The sequence below is a fragment of the Dreissena polymorpha genome, chromosome 3, assembly GCF_020536995.1.
Source record: "Dreissena polymorpha isolate Duluth1 chromosome 3, UMN_Dpol_1.0, whole genome shotgun sequence".
NCBI lineage: Eukaryota > Metazoa > Mollusca > Bivalvia > Myida > Dreissenidae > Dreissena > Dreissena polymorpha.
The window spans coordinates 129,880,794-129,896,117 of record NC_068357.1 but is presented as its reverse complement, the minus strand read 5'-3'; the positions used below and the strand labels follow the sequence as shown (position 1 = coordinate 129,896,117).

The following is a 15,324-nucleotide window of genomic DNA, read 5'->3' as shown; positions in this document are numbered from 1 at the left end:
CAAAGTTTCCAACCTTCAGGGCAACATGCAGGGGTTCTGGAAGTACATGCACAGTATTTTTGCATCATGAGGAAGCCAACCCCATCAACTGACCAATCTGTGGAAAGACACGTCAATCGAGCAGGGTCAAATAAGCGGACACCATCCCTCATTTCTTGTATGATGGCTTCTTTGGACTGGCTGAATGCTTTGGTGAGTTCATCTGTCCACTCGAATTTTGTAGATGGTTTGAGCAGAGTGCGGAATGGCTTCATTTGCTTTGTTCTGGCAAAAGCATAGGCACCCTGGTTAATGAGTCCAAACCATGCCCTTGCCCCAGTGATGTCTGTAGGGACCGGGAAGTTACGAACAGCATCAATAAACTTGGCACTCGGTCGGATATTGGTAGGTGTAATCGTTAAGCCTGCAAAATCCACAGTGTCTTGCGCGAATTGAAACTTGCTAGGGTTTAGTGTGATTCCATTCCTCGCACACATGTCCAGCCACTCGCATGTTTGGAAAAAAGCAGCTTTGACAGAGTCTGCCCACATACAGGTATCATCAACACATTTAACTTTGTTGTCAAAGTTGGTGATGATGGCATCAAATCGCTGATTATATGCGTCGCCGCTTGCTAGGAATCCCTGAGGAGCTACTTTGTAGCGATACCGACCCCACGGCGTGATGAAGGTGGTAAAGTGCCGATCCTCCTCACGGATAGGAACGGAATGGTAACCGTTCCATGCATCAGTCACAGTTTTCTTCGTGTTTTGTGGGACTTTGTCGGCAAGATGAAACGGGCTTGGCACGTGGTGTGTTTGACGGACGGAACAACGGTTAAGAGGTTGCAGGTCTACCGTTCTTCTGGGGGTGCCGTCAGCTTTACTTGTGACCACCATCCTTGAACACCAAGTTGTGGGTGTGTTAGGACTCACTCGCTCGAGCACACCTATGCGGACATCTCTCTCAAGGTCAGCATGCACCTTTTCTTGCCAATGGATCGGAACTAACGCTGGTTTATGAACTGCTACAGGTTTCGAGTCGGGGTCAATGTGAAGTTGGAGTGGGTCACAGCACATAAGCGGCAATGGCTGATGCTCACAAACATTGAATACAGTTGATCCGTAGTAATCAAGCAACCACTTTTTCAAACAGTCAACTTTTTCGTCTGTGGCGTCTATCCCAGGTGGAAGCTCTGTTGGCAGCAGTGGGGGCTTATTTTGCCGTCTTGGACAGGAGCATAGTACATCATCTGGGACATGAGTGGAAGCAGCGATCTCAGAAGAATTAACATTACAGATAGGAAATTCTGGATGGATCATTCCCAGTGAAGCAAGAGCTTCTCTGCAAAGAAAAGCCTTATTCATTGTTTCTGAAACATAGCAAAGTAACCTAGTGGATTTGGGAGGTGACATTGCATTAGTGGTTTGAACGTTAATAGCAATAGCTCCGATCACACCTAGATCTTCTTTGATGGCTCCACGCATGGTAAGTATTACTGGAAGAAGATCTTGCTTTGTGATTCCCATGTGATTGACGTACTGTAATGGCATTATCGAACTTTGGCACCCTGTATCGGCTACCATAGCCATGTTCAAGGATTTCAGTTTCGAGGTGTCATTCATTGGGTACCCAAACAATGTGTGGTCCTGTGGAACTGGTGTGACTGTCACTGTGATCATTGGATGTGGCTTTGAAGGCCGTGCAATCCACTGGCCATCGAACACATGGTGCTGAAGACTATGTAATGTTTGTATGTCACATGATAGGCTTTCTTCAGACACAGTACATAACTGATCAAACACATAACCCACGTCGTTAACATTCTTAACTCTGTTTGAATTTGAATTGTCATGTGGTCTATTGTTTTGATACTTATTGTTCCTATTCTTTGGACAGTTCCTTGAAGATGAATCACGGTGACCCCATGTACTACAATTGACACACTTGCTGCAACATGACGTGAAGTGTCCTTTAACCGCACATTTTACACATGTGGATGTCCATGCCTCACAATGTTTAGTTCTTGTTTTACGGTCATTTCTCTGGCCGTGTGATGGGCCGCCACATGCCCAACATCTCTTAGCAGGTTGTTCATTTGACGCCAACGGTTGTGAATTACCTACTGCACCTAGCGAATCGCCAACAGCACTTTTTGTCGCTTTGCCTTGCTCCTTTTGTGCAATGAATGAGACAGTCTCGTCCAAGGTCCTATCAGTCTTCGAGTCCCCGAGGAGATCAGACAGAATTTCCGGGTCAGCAATGCCCCTGATCAAATTGTCTTTTATAATCTCTTCACTGTAATCGAAAACATGCGCACACCCTGGCTCTTTACAGTTGGCTTTGTATTGACATAAGGCTGCCTGACCCCTTAACGTAGCGAGATATGTACGAATTCCAGTTGCAGGGGACTGTACCATGCGATTCATCTTCAGTCTATGTACGAGCGTGCTCTCTTCTTTAACAGCTAGTCTCTTTATAGCATTGAGAAGATCGTTCTCTGGCATTTTCGAGACATCACCCTGGATATCTCTCATTAAGTCTGTTCTCAGGTCACTATCACAACAATAAAACAAGGCTGTCGGTATCATGGCGTTCGTGATCGCCATGCCCGCTTTGTACATGTTCCATTGTCTTTGGAAAGCAGACCACTGATCTGGGTCACATCCTATGCCAATTTTTGGCGATTCTAACTTTATCTTGGTGGGCTGTACCGTAGTTGGAGCTGGGTGGGCATTCTTCTCATGGATCTGGAGGGCGGCAGTTAAAGCGGCAGCAAATTCTGGCCCCAGGTCCTGTGATTCCCATTCGCAACCATCAACTGGGCAAGTCAGTTTCACCATTTTCAAATGTTAGTAGGATGAGATTGTTAGATGCTGTGAGATTCAAATGTTAGTAGGATGATTACTGTTAGATTTGTTAGATTTGTGGACATAAATAAAGTCTCTATCTTCCTCTATATGGATTTATTAAATCGTCTAAAGGATGTCCACAAAGATCTGGAAATAGACAAGACATACATATAAATACTTAGTTAGGTTGTAAAAGTCATTCAATATTGACGAGGCTGTTTCTTTGAATGTTACAATATTGGAAACACCATTTAGTTCAGTAATTACCACTCTATCTATATAATGTTCCTTCAACCTTTACTTCATGTAAACCGCACTGTACGCACGTCCTGGAATCAATTCTTCCATTTTTGCAACTAAGTCATGTACACTGGTCTGTTCATTGTCATTTTCTTCCAAGAACTGCATAACAGATACAAATGCATCATTTTGTTCTCGATTTTCTGGTCTGCCTCTTGGAGATTTTACTGTAGCTTCAGGGGCAGTCTGTTTACAAGAAGGTAATTGTCATGCAGTTCTAAAATTGACATTGCATGTCTGGTGATACATTGCATCTGCTGCATGCTAATCTTGTGCAAATTCCAGTCTTGCCAACACCTGATTACCCCACTCACCCTTTCTACTTTCACAGACTTCCCTGATTGTTGCTCGAAAATCAAACGTTCGCACAGGATACACATCATATCCTCTTTTGCAGCCCTTAAGTTTGGCAGTTTTGCCACAAAATAAGCAATGCTGACCAAAGTCAAAACCGCCATCTGACCGTAGACGTCTGTATTCTTCTGAAAAGCCTGCATTACGGTTTCCTAATTGCCTTGCTTCCCTCTGTCTCCAGAAATCACGACAACAGTCTTTGTGAACACGTTGTCCAGATGTTACGATGAAGCTCAAACCCAGGGAACTGGCGAGTGTGTTTATCGTTTCGCACCCCTTTTCTCTGAGCTGTGTGGCGGGTTGGCCTTAGCCCAGCTCCTTAACCCTTTGTGCAGAATATACAGAAGCTCATGCTATGATCCCTGGAAATTATATGAAAGTAATTAAAACACTGAAAACACAAACAAAATTGCACACCAATACATTACAAACAGGCTAATTAAACCATTAAACCTAGATAGACACATGTCTTTCCTATTGAAACATGCCAGCAGTTTTAAATTAAGGAAAAAAAAGTATTTGTTTACAGCGCAAATTTCATGGTACACTGATTCAGCCATTACCGGATCGCTTACTTGTAGGTCTTTATCGGATTACATGTGTATCGTGTTATTTCTTGAAATTTGACACAGCATTTGTAAAAAATAATTGCAATATATGTACATTTCCAGAAAGGAAATTCATTTCTGCTTTTAATAAGACCAAGTTCATGGAAATCGCTGCACAATTGATAAAGTAATGGCTGTTCAAAGCGATGCACCCTATATTTGGGTCATTTTGAGTTGAATACCTTGTTATATATATAGATTTGATAGTGAAAAAAATGTTTTCAGAGAAATCAATTTTTTCGTTATAATTTGATTATTTTTCATTAAAGATGATGTTTTCACTAATTAATATCATAGCCACACGCTAACCACATGTGTATTGGACAACTTCAGTTGAGTTTATATTTATTTTGAGACAATCCCCACATTCCTGAATATGGGTCACCACATGTCCGTTATTCACTAAATCCCGAGTTGCAGCTTTCATTCTCATTTCTATATGATACGCATCAATTTGGTTTCTGAGCATTCTTACTTTTGTAAAGGACACATAATACTAAAATATTACATCAATGAACATTATGTTTACCAAACAAAATCGGCAAAATTCAAGAAACCATTTGTCTGCACTTTTCCTGTCGTCACAAAAACGGTGCGTACATAACGTGACCTTGTTTTGCTTTCGAAAAAAGAAACAGTTGTTAACATTGACACACATCAACGAAAACATGAATCGACTTAACAATAATAGGCCTTTTGTATTCAATTCATAGAAAACTATCAATCTTAACATAAATAAAAGTATTTTGCAAAAAACGTTTAACCTATCCGTTACTCACTATATATATAATATCCGCTATACACCAATGGACTGTATCTATGCAATGAACGTTGTTTCATTTCTTTTGCAATTTGTTTTAGGTAATTCCTGTAAGTGGCCTGGACTAATTATAATAAACAACGGGTAACTAAAAAAAAAATATTTTTAATAAATATCATCGAAGTACCTGTTATCTAACAGCACCTATTATCGGACGTTTTGTTTTGGTTCTGTATGCGCATGCGCAAAAGTGTGCATGACGTCACATCCATAAATAAATGGTCATACATGAAGTCAATGACCTACTTAGCTTGAAACAAATGCACCAAAAACAGGTTAAAAGTATGCATTTATTGTTATTTAAACAGTTTTATGTGTTTTTGCTATTACTTTTTGAATGCATTTATCAAAACGTGCATTTACACACCAAAAAGTATATTTCTCTCAGCCATTTTGATTGCAACAGACGCAAATTTTTTCGCCGAGTCCGGGTCACATGATAGTCATGTGACTTTGTATATACTGGAGAAGTATTTATGAACTGTCCGGTTATAGGTCATGTTTACATCGGCAGCCATTTTGTTTTGTCTGCTAGAGGTGACAATAGTCCATATAAACGGACTCCCAGAGCCTTTGATAATTTTTACTATGGCGGCTCTGGCAGTCCATATGAACCCCTTCATAAACATGGGTGCAGTTCAGCGCAGCAAATCCGTGCGCTTTACTAAACAGACGTCGTTCGAGACAAATTGAGGAAAATAATGAATAAACTTCATAAACATGTCAAATTTACCTAAATGGCAACCTACGGATGTTATCCTTTGCATGCACCCTATAAAAACATGACTATGTTTCAACACACTTTTCTAGCTGACATGTTTATGTTTTAATTTGAAACAGTGTATTCTGTATCGAATACCACATCGTTATCGACTTAATAAGCTGGAGCACATAACCAGACGTGCAAAATATTGGTGTTCTGCACCAAATTGGTGTACCTTGGTGAGCCTATCTCGGATAACTTGTCCTGGAAACCACATGTAGCTGCAGCCACCCGAAAGGCAAACAACAGTCTAGGCTTCCTGAGGCGCAACCTGTCTAGCTGCCCACCTAGCGTCAAAGCACGTACATACACCACCTTAGTGCATCCAATAATGGAGTATGCTGCTACTGCATGGGATCCTCAAACTCAAACGTGTATCGACCAACTTGAAGCAGTCCAGAGAGGCGCCGCTCGCTTTGTCAAAGGGGATTACCCAACCACAAGCAGCAGCTCACAGATGATAGCAGACATCGGATGGCAGCCCCTTCAAGCGAGACGCCAAACATCTAAGGTTACCATGATGAACCGGATAATTAATAACCATATTGATATTACGTCTGACCCCTACCTCCGCCCTGCTATGTCATCCACAAGAGGCAGCAGTATTCGATACATAGTACCATTCTGCAGAACCGACTACCGCCGACACTCCTTCTTCCCGTCAGCAACAAGACTGTGGAACCAACTGCCTAACCACCTTGTGACGGCTCCCAGTCTTGAAGCGTTCAAGGAAGGGATGGCACCAAAATAGGCCACAATCAATTTGTAAATAGTTTTAAACTTATTTTATTCTAACTGCGCCACACAGCGATTTTTAACCATTTTCTTGTACGACAATGCCCAGGGCTTTTTTTCCTGACTTTGTGAAGCGGCCCTGGCCCCTCACTTTGTGTAAATATGAGTCGCGAAATGTCAAAATTGTGAAAAATTGAGTCGTGAACTTCTTAAAATTGTGAAAAAACGAGTCGTGAACTTCTTAAAATTGTGAAATTCAAAGTTCAATGCATTAGTATAGTTAAAGCATGTTAAACACTTGAATATTATCAAAATTTCATTTCCTTATTTAATGCAATAAAGGCATGTTTTCCTTCTATGAATACTGTATTTGATACAATAACAACACATATACATATATCTGATTTGCAAAACATTCATGTACCAAATGCAACTAAAATACCTAGTCCCAACACTTCTTTACCACGGAAAAACATTTATAAACATAGAGCATTTCAAGGGCAAATAACTCAGACATGTTCTGGACTTTACAGCTTTACAACTCTGTTCATTTTACTCTTGAAAATGTCAATAATTCTCTCAATATCTGAAGAGGAAAATTCCTTCTTCATGATATTTTTCATGTTCTGTGAGCCTGACCATCGCCAGTGCATGATGATCTCCTTGGGAAGTTGTAATTTGATCTGAAACATTAGGTATACATTGAACAACAGTACTTTTGTAAGAAATGTAAACGAGTTATTTTATTTTTCACATTTTTTCACAAAGCATAAATAGACTACATTCAAAGTTTGAATCATGAATATGCGTCATGAATATGCATTTAAATTAAAAAATATATATGAAGGGACCACATTATTACTTTAACCAAGATTTACAATCGTAAACAGATACGAATAACAAGTCACGGTCATCAATACTAGAGGACGTTTTGACTAGCTTCCAAGTTCCATCAATACATAGCCGCGGCAGATGCTTTCACTTTTATCAAATGACTTCTTATAATGTTATCAATGTGCATGTTTCAAAACTTACCCTTCTATAGAAAGCTTTTGTTTCTTCACTGTTATCCCAAATTTCAATAAATCAGGATTATTTTGCAGTTTTTTATTTTCTTTGTGAAGTAACGAGCGTTCAGCGTCGCCATTTTTTTAAAGTGACGTTGCTAAGCAGAGCTTTTACTATTTACGCCGGTTTCACAACACTTTAAAATCGATTAAAACAAGCAAACATTGGTAACGCGAGTGGACAATTTTTCGAGAATTCGGAATTTAAAACGAGGTTTTTAAACCTATATTTCTGTTCCGAAATGGCCGTTTTTTGACAGTTTTGAGCACGAACAGTCCGTTTTTCATGATTTAAAACTGCCGTTTTTGTAAATATTCACAGACATGTCAGGTTTGTGAATTGGCCGTGTCAAAATTGTGAAATTTCCGTCCATGACCATTTGTAAAGAAGGAAAAAAAGCCATGATGCCCCAGAGAGATATAGTACAATAAAAGAAGACGAAGAAGACTGCGACCTAACCAATATTGAGTCAATTTTCCAATATGGCGGATACAGCTTTCAAAACAAAACCTAAGTCAATAAAATCAATTATTTCTTGCTTTAATGGTACCATTTAGATAAGTTTGTGCTTTAGATAGGTAAACAAAAAAAGTTCTTGCAGTTTCAGTGTTCCTTAACCCTTGCATTGTTGAAAACATTTTGCACCAATGGACAAGAGAGAGCGCATTGCAACTAGAAGCAGCCCATTGGGCTATAAAGCTTAGAGATGAATTATTGCAAATAGAGGTGACAATAACCAGGGAATCATTGTTATGATTTCTTAAAGGATATTTGCTGAAAACTTTACAGATAAGTTATTAAATGATTGAACTGTTAGTCATTTGTTAAAACATAATGTTTTTGTTACTTTAAGTGTTTGAATTTTAACGTAATTCCTTCGGTGTTCGATAACTGGTTCGTCCACCATAAATAAAAGTTAAAACAATGCCAACGAGCGCCTGACAGTAAACTGTTATAGATGGTTATTAAAAGAATGCATACCAGGGTGGCTCATTAACATTCTCTTGTTTGCTCGTGTGAAGCTCTGACGTGTCCATTTGTTCCATAATTATGATTTTCGAAAGCAAAAGCTTCACTTTTGATAATGAAAACTAATAAGTACTTTTAACGATTCCCGCAATTTCAGGTACGTTGTAAAGTATGTGTAGCGTAGAAATGGCAAAAATTACCAGAGGATACATTGAACTAAACTTATGTTGCACAAAGTCGCGGCTACATACACATTGTCTGAGCCCACGTTCGCACAAATCCGTAAATACGTATGGATTGAAGACAAGGTTCTTTATTATGTGAGGTCCAGGAGTGTGCCCAAGCCCTCCTACATAATTAACAATGTCACTTTCGTATTTATGGTATTTTTAAATTCTAGAATGGTCTTGTGTTGTGGGTGGGAAGCGGAGTTCCCGACGGGAAACCTCACCTGTGCGGTATGGTTACCACCAAACAAACTCATGCTTCCGGAACGGCCGTTCAACCCGGGTCGCATAGATAAGATGCGCGTGTACCAATAACTGCGCTATAGTAACCGGACAGCCAGATCCCCATACACAGCGTCGAAATGGAACATAGAATTAAAATGTAATATCATTTTCCGCTTGTCGGAAGAAGGACGATGTGATTAGAATACATTTACTTCTGCAGCTTATTCGAATGTTGGATTGTTAAACTAATGCGTAACCACGGACTCGCAACCTAATGTCTACGACGAAACAATATCACTTCTACAGGTCTGGTGTCTGTTTTTATTATGCCGCAGATGTGGAAGTGTGCCCTTTCTGAATTCAAAATATTATTACGTAAGTTTACTCATTATTCGATATACAAATGAGTTTCAATAAAAAAACGTTTAAACTGGAATACGGGTAACTAGACCATTTCTGATGAGTGAAATTGAGTGAATCACAACTGCGTTTTCGCCGGGAAAGACTTTGTGTTTGTCTATGTGATACTTGACCTGGCTGTGGATGATGTGTTGCTTAAGTTAGCATCATATGGTTTTCAGGGAAATTTGGCGATAGTTAGCCTGGTTGCTTCTGTCCCCTTTTTTATCCCGACGTCAACGATCTTGAAACAATTAGCATACCAAACAATCCCTGGGAAGCGCAAACACTGAACAGCCGAAAAGGTGTTTAAATTTAAAGTAATATAAATATAAAGCTACTTACCGGGTTAAAATATCTGCTACGCCTTCACGAAAAATGAGAAAACGACGCCATCTTGGAAGAAAGTTCCAACTAACCGCACTTAAACCGAGTAGGCTCCATTTTACGCACGCCCCCCCCCCCCTTAATATAGCAAAATACAATGTTATGATCAGCACAATCTTATGGTTCTTTTTGGTCTACGTTAAGTCGTCGTTTGCTTCTTGGTGTGTTGTAACCGAAACACCGCCCGGTTCCGGAAACGAATTCATACGTTGGGCGCCATTGTTCAGCAAAAGTGTAAACAATAATTTGAATCCACAGAATCCGTCTACATATTAAGTGATTATTCTATAATTGAGATACACTGTGTATTCTCCAAAATCAAAATGTCTATCGGCGTACCAATTAAAGTGATGCACGAGGCCGAAGGCCATATTGTTACTTGCGAAACAACGACTGGTGAAGTTTACAGAGGCAAACTAGTGGAAGCAGAGGACAATATGAACTGCCAGATGGCAAATATCACTGTGACATATAGGGATGGAAGAGTCGCACAGTTGGAAAATGTTTATATTCGAGGAAGCAAAATACGTTTTATGATACTGCCAGACATGCTGAAAAATGCACCGATGTTCAAAAAAGTTGTTGGAAAGGGACAATCTGCAGGTCGTGGAAAATCAGCAATTTTGAGAGCACAAGGTAGGCCTAATTGCAATCATTCCAATCTTTAAATGAAGCAGACATCTGTAAACACCTTTGACAATTTCAAAAACCTGAAAAGAAACGAGGTGTAATCACTTAATAAGTCAACATACTTTTATTGATTAAATTTGACCAATGTTTTAATAAAGCAGTGATATTTTTACAAATTTTCCCATCTTAGTCCTGGGACTCGATAACTTGCAAATCTATGAGTCCCCTAATTAAAATAATGAGTACAAATATTAAACTATTATTTTTTATAAATTTCAATGCATTTTTGGGACTTGCATAATTCTAAACTTTGCAACCGCAGAGGTTTTAGCGAGTCCAGGACGCGGGACCACAGGTGGAAGTAACGTACCCAGGATAGTATTTTTCATATATATATTTTTAGGAGCCCAATATATTGAAATAAATATATAAAATCATGTTTAATGAGAAAAAAATTGACAAAGAGCCATGAAAAAAAATCCCCATCCTCTGATATTGGAATCATAACAAGGTCATTAACTAGAATTTATCATAGACCTGTCTTCGCGGGCCGCAAAAATGTCAAAAGTAGCTTTAATCAAAAGCATCCATTGACCCTCCTATGGGCTATTGGACAACCTTTCAAAAAAAGTTCACTTTAAAAAAATCTGTCCAGCCATTAACTCACAGTCGGTCGAAAACCTAGCAATATTTCGAGTCCGTTTGTCAACCCGAATAAATCTTCTACAGACTTTCAAACAATATTTTTGAGTTTTTGCCCCTTAATCAATAGCTCGCGTCATATTCCTTTGAAACAACGAAGCGTGTCAAATAATGCATGCATATGCAACCACTTACCCATAAAAACTAATTCCGGCGTCTTCCCCTACCAGAATTTTTCCCCTTAAAATACAATTTCCCCACCAAAAATATCATTTTTCACCAAAATATAATATTTTCTCTCAAAGAAATGTTTATTTTTCCTTGGGGCATTCGACAATTATCCAATTTGCACCATGTACACAAATTCGCGCTCTCTCTCTCCAGACGAACACACAACATCTGGGAATCCCAGTCATCTAAATATAGCTCTTAAATAACGTCATGTAAACTGGGCAACTAATCGATATAATCATGTGACTATTTTACTGGATACCGGTCTTGCGCGAGAAGGGTGTTTCGTCAATTAATTACCGGAAACCAGTCGAATTTTCATCCGGGCTATGTGCAAGCCGAGGTATAAACGTGAAAACAGAAAAAAATGTCTCACAATTAGCGTTCTTACACAAACAAAATAAAACATTCGAACTCGGAAGATACTGAACGCATCGAGGCATTTTTAAGAAAGAATCATCGAAAACCGTTATAACCCAGCAGGATTCCGAGGTAATCAACATCGAACATTGTGAAAGTGAAAGTAGACAATCGGCAGCTGCCGCTCCTTTCCCTTCCAATACTGTAGCAAATCAAGATCGTCAACCCATTCATCATGAAATTGAAATCACAAAATTGACATCGTCCCCCGGCCCCAGTACAAAAATATAGTTGAAAATATTTCCCATTATTAGATCTACACCTGCAACTTTATTAAGGACTTTGACTTTAATACCTGTTAAATGTGTTTAAGAACAAAAAGGACAGAGACAAGTCTCTTTTGATGAGTTATAGACATTGAAATGAACAGTTTTTATTTTTTCCCCTAATATCTCTCTTTCGCACTCTTTTTTTTCCCCTTTCACCCAGCGTCCAGCGTCTTCCCCTTTCTCTAAAAAAAAAACCCTGTAATTCCAAAAGTTTATATTTTCTTTGCAACAACTGTCTATATTTGATTTACTTGAAAACGAAAGTAGCCATAGCTCTTGAATCCGGCTTAGCAGTGAATTACACTGACAGAGCCAGGCACATAAATATCCAATCAACAACAACAACGATGTTTTAATAAATGTAAATAAATGAAAAATACTTATCATTCTGATTGTATTGGAATAAGTTTTGAGGGGTAAGTGGTTGCATATGCATGCATTATTTGACACGCCTTGTTGTTTTAAAGGAATAGGACGCAAGCTATCGATTAAGGGGCCAAAAACTCAAAAATATTGTTTGAAAGTCTGTAGAAGATTTATTCGGGTTGACAAACGGACTCGAAATATTGCTCGGTTTTCGACCGACTGTGAGTTAACGGCTGGACAGATATTTTTAAAGTGAACTTTTTTTGAAAGGTTGTCCAATAGCCCATAGGAGGATCAATGGATGCTTTTGATTAAAGCTACTTTTGACATTTTTGCGGCCCGCGAAGACAGGTCTATGATAAATTCTAGTTAATGACCTTGTTATGATTTCAATATCAGAGGGTGGGGATTTTTTTTCATGGCTCTTTGTCATTTTTTTTCTCATTAAACATGATTTTATATATTTATTTGAATATATTGGGCTCCTAAAAATATATATATAAAAAACACTATCCTGGGTACGTTACTTCCACCTGTTCGCGGGACTTGCAATTAAAAAATCTATGTAGACAATTGATGATGCTCTGAGTGTTAATTTATCCTTAATGTTATAAATATTTACATTTGAAAAGGAATTATGTGCGAATGTTGTAATTGTTAATATTAAATAATGCTTTAATGCTTATTGTTTCAGCTGCCAGAGGCCGTGGTCGAGGTGGTGGTGGTGGTGGTGGAAGGGGTGGGCGTGGTGGATTCCAGAGACGTTAACCTTCATTTTGAAGTCTTTTGGTATTCACTAACTTGTTTTCACATGATCAGTGTTTTCATCATTGGGAGATTTTGGTTCTATAAGAAACACTGATAGAAAAATTGTTTTCTATTATGTTTATCGCAGAAAAAAATCAGTATGTGTTATGGTTTAATAGAATGAAAGGAATGAGAATGGCTAGTTATGTGCATAATGTATAGTTTCTGAATGTCTAGCAGTGTTATAATAGACCTGGACAGTCTCACAAATTGCAGCATAAACACTTTCTTTTAAATTGTCATTGTACATTGTCATTTTTTTTTATAGATATTGTCAATGGTTTGTATTGTTAATTTAACATATGGACCAAGAATAAATGTCTTGACATGTACATTCTTGTTTTTATGCACCCGAACATTGGCATATAGTTTTTGAACTGACAGTCTGTCCGTCCGTCCGAAAACTTTAACATTGGTCATTACTTTTGCAACATTGAAGATAGCAACTTGATATTTGGCATGCATGTGCATCTCAAGGAGCTTCACATTTTGAGTGGTGAAACAGTATTTTTATGCCTCCGGATCAAAAAAATCGGGGGCAGGGCTTTCCACAGGCCATTTAACGATCCCTCGCCGGGGCGCTTGAATTTCGAAATCAGAGTCCCCAGGCGCTTGAAAATTTCCGATCAGTGTATTTTTCAGTAAAAGAAAGTGGAGATTGTAAAAAAAAAATCAAAGTTTCTCTATCAATATCAGTATCAATATTCCCTGTTTTAAAAGATCACTTGGTACCTACTTTCACAAGTAATCGCCATAAACACCACATGGGGTAATGGATATTCCACTGATAAGAGAATACAATGGCGCGCATATCGATTATTCTAACCACATTGCACAGTTATTAAATGCTGACAAGGATGTATCAGGTAACTTTCCAGTTGTCAAACTGTGATGTTCATCGTCCAATCGGTTATGAGAATGCTTATGAGGGCGGGGTTAACTATCGACCATTAGTTTTGATTGATGTTCAGGGGTTGAAGAATCCACTCGACCGCTCGCATATGCGAGTGAAGTTGACAGTCGGGCGAGTAAAATTTGTTAATTACTGGACCGACCGGGCGAGTGCTGTTTTTCAAGTTGAGAAATATATATTCAGTTCCAGAACTCCCTCCACATCAATACAAATTGCCAACAATTTTTCGAACGAACAAAAAATACGTTTTATACACAAAGAAACTGCACTTTCGTTTAGACACTGAAAAATGACATCACAGGCACAGTAAAAATAATTCTCGAAATCGGCTGCGCTCATTTTTTCGTTGTCAGTGCCCTTAGCTAATCGATTAAAAGTGAATAAAACTTAAATATATTGGTCATTCCGTGAATTTTAATGTAAATATCAATAAAACAATAATACATCACTGGTTAATTATACTACTTCTTATATTTAATTAAAAATTAACAGGAAAAATAATTATTAATAAACAGAATAATTCTGAATTTCATGATCAGAAGCCTTAGGCAAATTTTACCATATTGTAACCGTTTGTCAATCAAGCCTGTCTTTCAGTAAAAGTTTGTCTGAAATATTAAAATGGAAAAGGGTTCTATTTTAAAATATCTGCAAGGTGGTGACGACAGGGAACAGAAAGAATTAGAAAGGTTGTCAAAACGAGAAGCGGAAAGAATTGAGAAAAGGAAAGATGTGCAGAAAACGTAAGGAAACAGGGGTTTTTTTAGAAAAAGGGGAAGACGCTGGGTAAAAGGGGAAAATCGAGCGCAAAAAAGACATATTTGGGGAAAAAACAAAAACTGTTCATTTCAATGTCTATAACTCGCCTACAGACTTCAGGTTTTTTTTTAGAAAAAGAGACATGTCTCTGACCTTTTTGTTCTTAAACACATGAACAAGTATGATATTAAAGTCAAAGTCCTAAATAAAGTTGCAGGGGTAGATCTAATAATGGGAAATGTTTTCAACTGGGGCCGGGGAACGATTTCAATATTGTGATTTCAATTTCATGATGAATGGGTTGACGATCTAGATCTGCTACAGTATTGGAAGGGAAAGGTGCAAATTCTGGGGGTGAGTTGTCCAGGGGGTGAATTGTCTTGGGGGTGAATTGTCTGACACCCGCTGCCGATTGTCTACTTTCACTTTCACAATAATCGACAGTATTAATCGATGTTGATTACATGTACCTCCGAATCCTGCTGGGTTTCAACGGTTTTTGATGATTCATTCTTAAAAAATGCGTCAACGCAATTAATATTTTCCGAGTCCGAACGTTTTATTTTGTTCGTGTATGAACGCCAATTGTGAGACTTTTTTC

The 15,324-nt window shown here is 38.5% G+C and overlaps 2 protein-coding genes and 1 long non-coding RNA gene across 4 annotated transcripts in view; 2 read left to right on the top strand and 1 right to left on the bottom strand.

Annotated features, from left to right (window-relative positions):
* Positions 1-8,637, bottom strand: part of LOC127871442 (replication factor C subunit 2-like) — a 52,551-nt gene extending 43,914 nt beyond the window's left edge. The window contains exon 1 of the mRNA XM_052414384.1: positions 8,461-8,637. Coding sequence (XP_052270344.1) covers positions 8,461-8,525 — 65 coding nt within the window. The 5' untranslated portion in view covers positions 8,526-8,637. The remainder of the gene's footprint in view (positions 1-8,460) is intronic.
* The window catches only part of LOC127871447 (uncharacterized), a 190,324-nt gene that overhangs the window by 120,325 nt on the left and 54,675 nt on the right, over positions 1-15,324 (top strand). The gene's annotated exons all lie outside the window — the stretch shown is intronic.
* Positions 9,855-13,383, top strand: LOC127871446 (small nuclear ribonucleoprotein Sm D3-like). Its single transcript, XM_052414392.1, has 2 exons — positions 9,855-10,322; positions 12,939-13,383. The coding sequence occupies exons 1-2, from the start codon at positions 10,010-10,012 to the stop codon at positions 13,010-13,012; spliced, it is 387 nt and encodes a 128-aa protein (XP_052270352.1). The 5' UTR covers positions 9,855-10,009; the 3' UTR covers positions 13,013-13,383.